The sequence below is a fragment of the Borostomias antarcticus genome (assembly GCF_949987555.1).
Source record: "Borostomias antarcticus genome assembly, chromosome: 26".
Lineage (NCBI taxonomy): Eukaryota > Metazoa > Chordata > Actinopteri > Stomiiformes > Stomiidae > Borostomias > Borostomias antarcticus.
In genome coordinates, this window is record NC_140259.1 from 6,523,644 (window position 1) to 6,533,070 (window position 9,427).

The 9,427-nt window shown below is 39.7% G+C and overlaps 1 protein-coding gene across 1 annotated transcript; it reads right to left on the reverse strand.

The window, feature by feature from the left end:
* Positions 1-9,089, reverse strand: sycp1 (synaptonemal complex protein 1; the record flags this gene model as incomplete). Its single annotated transcript, XM_084459095.1, has 21 exons — positions 1-138; positions 987-1,097; positions 1,199-1,273; positions 2,040-2,132; positions 2,205-2,315; positions 3,195-3,257; positions 3,497-3,578; positions 3,667-3,737; positions 4,372-4,476; positions 4,865-4,926; positions 5,002-5,069; positions 5,161-5,345; positions 6,062-6,156; positions 6,254-6,358; positions 7,065-7,134; positions 7,408-7,466; positions 7,554-7,627; positions 7,777-7,844; positions 7,939-8,086; positions 8,379-8,389; positions 8,961-9,089. The coding sequence occupies 21 exons, from the start codon at positions 9,087-9,089 to the stop codon at positions 1-3; spliced, it is 1,923 nt and encodes a 640-aa protein (XP_084315221.1).
* Between the last annotated feature and the right edge of the window lie 338 nt (positions 9,090-9,427).

Genomic DNA, 9,427 nt, shown 5'->3' on the forward strand with positions numbered 1-9,427 from the left:
CTATGCAAAGATGTTGTCAGTGTCTTTCTTCTTTTTGTTGGCGCCCATGACAGCTGTCCAGCCAGCATCCCGCATCCTCTTCATGGCAGCTAGTTTGATGGCATTCCCAGGTGACTTGTAAATGGCAGGGCTCTGGATCTAACATGGAGTCAGAAGCACAGGCCAGAGAGAGGGCAGGGGCAGAGACTTGTATTCAGAAATTGCACACACCATGCCATTGTCTACTTTTTAAAGTAAATTTGCATATAACACAGCAACATAAGCAGGCACTGAATAACTTATCTCAAACTACAATCATCTGTGTCAGATAAGCAGATTCCCATTGCTCCCTTTTACCTTCTTGAAGGTGTCTGCTTTATTCTGCTGTGGCGCAGAGGATGATCCTGCCCTCTGGTGGCTGCTTAGCAGTGGCTCAGGAGCAACTGAAAAGCTCTGTCATTGAGAAGATGAGAATTAGTGTTCAAGATGGCATACTGGATAAACATTCATACACTGTAGTATTGGACTGTGATAAGTTGTAGTGTTGGAGTTCAAGTCATGGGTAAGTGTATTGAGAAACAGTGTGTGATGCTGTGTTCTTGGCTGGGAAGTGGTGGGGTGGGAGAGACAGAACGACATCACCCCCAAAGTAGCCATGTTAAATAGACACAACAGCAGCTTAGAACAAAGATGGACATTAGCTAGCTTTGTTTACCAAACCAGTAGATAACATACTATGTGGTCTTTTGTGCATACAAGAGTAGCGAACATGTCCTCAGATAACAGTTGGGGAATACTGTGTGTGAGACTGATTTAATGAGACACAAATACGACATTTTTGTAATTGAAATTAGAAGTACTAATAAAACAGTATTTTAAGTTTCACTTGGTTACACAGGGAGCTGCCATCTTGTCTCCGAATTCCTGAGCGAACTGTGGGTAGGGTCGAGTGGTACGAGTACACGAGTGGGGATAATAATAATTAAGTACATGCTGGCAGTATTTACCAGCAGGTCAGTATGCTCGGAACTGTCAGACTTTGGATCAAGCTGCAGAGTGGCTCTCTTCCAAGGCACACACTTCTGAGTTGGTGAGGGTGGTGTTCTTATTCTGTATGACTGCAAAGGAAATCCGGGATGTGCACTCAACAAGACAGAAGACAGAGGGAGATCAAATACATAATCGCTACTGCAAATGAATAGGTGAGTGAATCAGTTACCTTGATTCGTGGCGTTGTGCCAACCTTGTTGCTGGAACTCCAGGATGGAGTTTTGAGGTCCTCATTTACAGTTTTCTTGACAACAAGCATTACCAGTTAGTATTTTATTTTATCAATACTACTGTGATCACAAGGCAAATGGAACACTTTATCATTTTAATTACAAAGAACAAGTATAAACTTTACCCACCTTGACTTTTGGAGTATAAGCCACTGTTTTATCCAAGCTTTGGGATGGGGTTTTCTGCTTTTTCTTGGAGAAATCAAACATGCGCCTCTTAATGGATGATTCTTTTGAGGTATCGGAACATCTCACTTCTGAATCTGCAGTTGGTGCGAGCAGCTAAGTGTTGAATAAAGAGTGTTAGATAGAAAGATCCCTTCACATTGACACTGGATTGTTTCTGAGCATCTGTGATGATTACCTGTCTACTCTGTGTCTCAAGCTGTTGGTTCATTTTCTTATATGTAATTTCTTCTTTCAGTTGTGTTATATTCTGTATTAACTTCTCCTAATATCACAAATTACAGTACAAGTGATGGTTAAATAGGACATGATTGAATTATGAAAATGAAAATGTACTAATCAAAGGATTGAAATCGTATGTGCTTGAAAATGAAACATGAGCTCTTACCCTGTCCTTCATTTCTTTCTCCAGTTGTTCCTTCAAATTATCATTTTCTCTCTTGCTCTGTGATCGCTCCATCTCCTAAGGACAAGTTTATACAGTATCTCTGTTGCACTTACTCATAGAACAATTGATGTGTCCCGCCATCATGTTGTGGTTGTATGTTTTTGATTTGTCCATGGCTACTTTACAGTATACTGTCATGATCATACCAGTGCTGTTCTACTGGAATCTGCCTCCATTTTGCCCATCCTCTTCTCATCCAGCTCTGCATCCTTCTCTTCAACCATTTTGTCATATTGATTCTGATACCAACACAATAAACCATTAATAAACACGCATCTATGGATTGGATATATGTTTGAGGATAATCTCACCTTGTGCTTTTCCATCAAGGCAACCATGTCTGCAATCTTGTGCTGGCACTTGATCTCTGTGTTCTCCTTACTCTTGATGGCTTCTGCAGCTTTAAGCTTCAGCTTTTGAACCTGTACATTATGTGTACAAGTATTAATGCCACATCAAACAATGCTGAAAAAGCATTCAAAGTGAGGGTACAGTGGTATCAGTTTTAAATGAATAACCTCTTCCTGCAGTTGGGTTTCAGAGGCTGATTTGACTGCAGCATCATCAAGCAGTTCTTGCCGTTTCTCCTCATCCGATCGCTGAAGATTTGCTGCTTCTTCTTGAAGTTGGTGGATCTAAAATGGACAACAGTAAAAAGTTGCCGGCAGGCACACATCGTTGGACGAGCATATTGCATGTCTCTACACCATGACGCATTATACTTGTGAGAATGAATAAAATCACATACCTCATTCTCAAACAGACCAGACTTTTCCATCTCTTTGACTATCTGTTTATTGAGCATTTTAGTCTGAAAACAAACAGGAAATATTTTCTATATGGCATTCCTACACAATAGGGCTGTCAAAAGAAAATCGGAAGCTGGAAAAAAATGTGAATATCTTTTTTTTAAAGAAGTTTGAACCTAAATTTGAGAGTTCAAATATTGTAATATTAATAAATAATATTATTTATCAAACATTATGCAGCGATTTACATTAATAACAGAACATTTATAGGCTACAATTTATTTACGGGCAATAATCCAATAATCCAGACCCAGCACCATATCGAAAGATGAAAGTTAACACCTCAGCGAGTGGTAATAGTGTTCACAGTACAGTCAAGGGTTATTTTATTAGGCTATTATATTCATGAAAAATCTTTGAAAAAAAAGTATCGTAAATATCGTTCGAACTCTACTAAATTAATTTGAATATATTCGAACTCAATTTCATGGCACTTTTGACAGCCCTACTACACAAAGTGTAACACACATGTCTCCATGTCCTACTACACACCTTTTTCTGATATTCCTCCAGGGATGTGGCTTTAGCCTCCAACTTGGTCTTCAGGTGGGAGAGCTGGAGAGAGACCGGTACAGTACAGTATGAGAAACTGTAAAACAGTTCTTCATTATGAACAGTAACAGACAGCCATTCTCACCTTTGCCTCCATTGCTTTTATGCACTTCGCCTTCTTTGTGATTTCTCCCTGCAGATCTCCACACTGGAGAAATAGTGAACCAAAATAAAGTTAAATTATAGTAAATACCTAAACCACATATAGGACGGCTTCAAGACAGTTGAGTTGACAGGCTTACACTTTCATCAAACTTCTTCTGCAAGTTCTCAGAGTCTTGAGCTTGTTCTACAATTTTGGTGTTTAAAGAGTTCACCTCCTTTCTGTTGGATGGAAATGTGACAGGTTTTTATATGACTCTTAAACAACTGTGTATACAGACGACTAAAGCCTTGTCAAATCCAGTCTAACCGTAGCTGCCCGTTTTCCTCTGCAAGTGCTTCAATTTCCTTTGAGATCTTCATCCCTCTTGCTTCACTCTCCTGATAAAAACAATGTCAGTACATAAAATGTTAGATGTAACGTTTGGATCATCCAAAATATCATCCAAAAATTATAATCACTGCACCTAGAATATTGTTGTAGAGAGCAGTATATTTTCTGCAAACCTTTAGGCGACCCTCCAGAGTCTTCGCTTCAGAGGATTCACTCTCAACCTGTTTCTGAATGGTGTTCCTCTGAAGTTGCAGCTCATGAAAACTCTCCAATAGCTCTTCATATTTCACTCTGGGACAAAGTCAAATAACAACATTATTTCAAATACTGTAGATAAATGGAAAAATTGGGCAATTATGCATTATGGTAACCATGTCTTTAACATTGGAGAGCTCACTCATGCTGCACAATGTCTCCCTTCAGTTGCTCTATCTCCTTGGTGGATGTTTCATTTTTTGTCATGGCAACAGATAACTGTTCTTCAATTTCCTGTACTTTGGCCTGGGGGTTAGAACATACAGTATGAATTACCTTATTTGCTGGACTAAGCATGTGATAATGTCTTGAGTAATGTCTTGAGATCAAACATCTGCCCCCTATATTTACAGTATATATATACAGTATACTGTATGGGCCAAGTCTATCCCATTATACCAAGAGGAAAATGTGATGTATTCTGACCTCAGTCATGTGGTACTTTTCCTTCAAATCGTTGTGTGCCTTTTCAGCTTTCCCACATGCCTTCTCCAGTAAGTTGTTCTCAGCTGTCACAATCGCCACCTTATTCTACGAGGAGCAGAAGAAGAAAGAAGCCTGGTGTGTACACAGCGTGTCATGAATGTGAAAACGTTTTATTAAAAGGGACAAGGCCTCGTTCAATAGGTTCGTATGAACATGTCATTTCACATAAATGCTCATATGAAATAACATGGGTAGTCCCATCTCACCTTGTATTGCTGGACTTCATCACTTTTCCCCACAAGCTCAGACGTGACTTCCAGTGCTCTGTTCTCAACAGCTTTTATCTTCTCCTTTAGTGACTGTATGGATTTTGATTTGGCATCCTGTAGAAGACGATTCAATCTGTTTTCAACCATCTTGGAACATACTGTATGACCACAGTGCTGACAAGCCATATAGCCGTGTAAATATGTCCACAGACACTAGACCTTACCAGCTCCTCCTCAAGGCCTTGTATCTGTTGGTCTTTCTTTTCACTCTGTTCTTGGATTTCTCCTAGAAGGCAAAGAACAGTAAATCCATGCTAGAAAACATACAATACTATGATGCTGAACTGATCCTATACCGTACCCAGTGCAATGCTTTTCCTCTGAAGTTTCTCAGTGATATAAGTAAGCTTCAGTTCCACTTCTCGTAACCTTAGAAAAGGTGATGAAAGTGACCATGATGTCAACAGGCCATTCCACCCATCATATCAAAACCATTGGAAAATATCAAGCATCTCCCAACCTCTCTGCCTCAGATATCAGGGAGGTTTGTAGTTCCTGAACAGTGGCCTGAATTTCAGCGAGCTGGACTGCTTGCTCATCTTTCATTTTGTTGAGCTCTTTTATGCTTGTGTCTTTTTGGATGATGATCTGTGCAGTCTCCTCTTTGTGCTGCTCCAGTTCTGAGGCAACAGCTTTTCTATTTTCCTATTCAATGTACAGAGAAAAAACATGTTTCATATTACTGAAAACCTAAACAATAATCATCAAACACAATCAAAAGGTTCATAGTGCACAGAGGTAGACGATGTGACATGCATGGACGAGGTAGCCCGGGGCGAAAGGTTAAGTTTACGATGATGTGTGGACGTCCGTATGTACGTCTGTTAGCAGGATTATGCAAATACCACCAAAACGATTTTCACGAAACTCGGTGGAAGGGTGTAGCATGGTCCAACTTAGAAATGATACATTTTCGAGCGGATCCGAATCACGGGGTGCGTCCACGAGCCGCCCCAACACGTCCGGCCATTCACCTCTATTCATTTTTAGACCAGGTTTATGCTAAAATTACCAGACTGATTTTCATGAAACTCATTGGAGGAGTGTAGCATCAGTCAACTAACAACCCATTAGATTCTGGAGCGGATCCGAATCACAGGAAGTGTCCACAAGCCGCCCAAACATCTTGTCTTGGTTTGGGACTTTTTATTTTACATTTCAGTACACTTTACAGTTTTACGCAATGTTCTTCTTGTAGGCCTACATGTAAATTAATTTTGGGCTGAGTCAAATCCCCTTTACATTATCACAACCCTGTGTTACCCTCAAAACATTTCTGTTCAACTTGTTGAAATAATTTCATTTTGTTTACAAAAAGGCTCTAAAATGACTTCTAAAATTGCTCAGCAAACAACACTGACCTGGCTCTCCTTGTGAAGTTTCTCTTCTCTTTGTAGTTTTTCCATCAAGGAGTCTTGCTCTTGGTGAGACCTCTGGAGGGCTTCATGGTGTTGCTCTATTCAAAGATACGCAGTGCTTTAGCTAACAAGGAACCGCAACATCAAGGATTTTGCATTCATACACCCTTAGTCATCTTGAAATGGCAATCATACTTGCTGCTTCTTGTAGCTGTTTGCAAATCTCCTGGGCTTCATGCAAGTTGAGCTGGATTTCCTGCAGTTCTTTTCTTTTTTCTTCCATTGCCTTTTGAAGTTTCACTGCCTGTTAATATTTTTTGCATAATCACAGCCGGTTCTCCACATAACATGCATTATTTGATGGTCTACATCTGTTTAAAGAAGCCAATGTAAACAAGTTTGATGTGATTTTGAGCGACCTCTTCTTGTGTCATGCTGAATTCTTCCCCAAACGTCTTCTTCAGATCTTCGAATTGTAGCAAGCCCTCGTTAACTGAGTGAGAAATTTCATAAGTGAAGTTACTGAATTTAAAGGATAAGTACACTGAATTTCATGTTTAGCCCTATTCCTGGCTTCACTGGCATGTATCTGACTAGTACAGGTTAAAATATTCCTGTTTTGTGCAGTACAAAGCTCTGTGTCAATAACATTGACGCGCGCGCCCTGGCTCGTTGCTAGCTATGGGCACACTCGAAAAAAGTTTGATATACGTGGATTTCAGTTTACAGGACTTCAGAACTTGGTAAGCATAAACCATGTAATTCCTGAACTTGAAATCCATGTATATCATACTCAGAACTCTGTACTGCACAAAACAGAAATATTTTAACCTGTACTAGTCCGATGCATGCCAGGGAAGCCAGAAATAGGGCTAAACATGAAATTCTGTGTACTTATGCTTTAACGATTACAGCAGATAACTGAGAAGATAACAATGTAAACAGTAGATATGGTAACAATAGAGACCTTACAGTACTTACAGGGCCTTCAATATTGAATTCATACCTTTTTCCTGCATTTCATGACGATCAGACTCTGCTTGAATGCGAAGGCTCTCGAATGCAGCAACCATCCTCTACAAAAGGAATGACTTGTTACCACAAACACTAATTAATTCATCCAGAGCAAGGCCACTGGCTTAGTAGTAATTGTGTTCAACAGTTCGACCCATGTTAAGGACTTGCCCAAGACAGGATTCAAACCCACGTTCAACAAGCTCTCCCGCTTGCGAGATGGAAACGCTCTTGGTGGGACTGGCAGCGCTCCTTTGAGGGAGTTTCATCTGCTACTCTCATGTTTCACTCGGTTACATACTGTAGGTCTAATCATTTACCTGAATACCATTTACCTGAATATTCTCACTGTTTTCTGTGAAGATGTGATGGGTTTCCTCTCTTTCTGATTCAACTGAGAGAACACGGAAAAATTATTCAGATTTGACCACGCAACTCATTTAATTTGAGCTGTAGCTTACAGCCTTACAGTTTCACTCACACAGTTGTATCTTGTCTGCCGATCTCTGGAACGTATCCTTCAATATGTTACATAAATTACGTGTTGCATTATTTCTGCGATGAAAATGAAAATGAGAATTATTATTCTGACAGTTTAATTTAAAATCTATTTGACTATGACCATTTCGGCCCTCTCGTCAATCTCATCAGTCTGACAGCAACATTAAGGACAAATAAAAATGTTCACTTGACAAGGTACATACTTGTTCCTCAAATCGTTATTTTGACTCATTTGTTCCTCCAGTTTAATGCTGAGACTTTCATTCCCAAACTGCAACAGGCAGAAATAAGCGGTGGTACAATTAACATATCGAAAGACAGGGTTAGTCTGTCTTTCCTGCAGAAACTAACTGGTATATTCATACCTGCAATTCTTGGATGGCTTTGCGCAGGGTTTCCATTGTTCTTTTGTTTTCTTGCAGTCTCCTCTCTTTCTGCATAGTCTCAGAGCCCACTTGGACTTTCCAACATTTTATTTTCTCAACTTCATCAAGTAGTTTTGAATACAGCGGTCTGGGTTCACAATAACTCTGAGAAATATGTTAATAATATGTAAATATTTATTATAACCACATTTAAAGGCAACCAAGACCCACTCCTCTGCTTGCCATGTCAAAGCATCTCTATCACAGAACCAAGAGGACATTCTCAAGGTCATTAAGACATTATGGTCTCAGATGAGGTTACCTCTAGACCTACAGTAGAGGTAATAATTCAAAACCACTAATAAAACATGATGTGACTGCAAATCATTCAGGAGAGGAAAAGCTTAAACCGGCCTCCATAGACTAGTTTTCCTACTCACCTCCTGTTTTTCTGGCATAAAAATGGTCTTGGACACTTCTTTGGAAAACAAGAACAGGTCAGGTTAACAGCAAGACAGTCAAGGTCTTTCAAATAGGAAAATGTTAAACTATGGATAGCCAAAGACGTACCTGTTCTAGGTTTAGCTGACCCAACCATGTTTGTGCTAGGAAAGGGCACCTCCTCCTTGTCAAAACGTTTACTGTAACCCTGTAAGTTATAATAAAACCATGTCAGTTATAATAAATTGGATAGTTTTCAGACCAAATCCAAATCTGAATGGCTGAATTCAGATTCAGTCCATGAACTGCCCACTGACGTCAGGACAGCAGAGTCGCTGCCCATCTTTTGTCGCAGGCTCAAAACTCATCTCTTCAAGAAGTACTACAACAATCCTCCCTCCTAAGCACTATTGTATTGTATTGTACCGCACTGTACTTTAGATTGCTATTCTTGCACTTTGCCTTCAGCACTAGATCATGCTCTTAGTCACCTGTTTTAGAAAGAAGATGCACTTGTGAGTTCTGGCAAGTAGTAGTACATTGGCTTTTCCTACGTTAAATGCAATTAATGAATGAACTACCTGCTGCATCTTGTTCATGAATCCTCCACTTTCCTCAAAGCTTTCCTGAGGTTTGACAGCAGATATCTGTCCTGGGTTGACTCTGGGAGGCACCAGCAATTTGAAGTTAAATGCTCTGTCCCTCTGCATCCTAGCTAACAGCTGGACAATATGAAGCAAATATAATTACTTAATATTATTCAACAGTCAGAAAACCCCTTGGCTAATGATGAAATTAGGTAATGTTAGTAAGCTACTGTATGTGAACTAGTATTAGCTAAGGTTAACTGTTAAGTTAACACCTAACTTCAGTGAAGTTAGCTACATTATAACAGCAGCTAAGTTGGCCAACTGCTATTGTAGCCACTCAAACCGTGTTCCCTACTTAACTAGCTAGCTAATAGCAAATTCAGTGTTATGGAGGGTTAGCTAAATTTTTTTTTTTTTTTTATTGTTAACCTTCAGCGTTATAGTGCCGCTAACGGTAA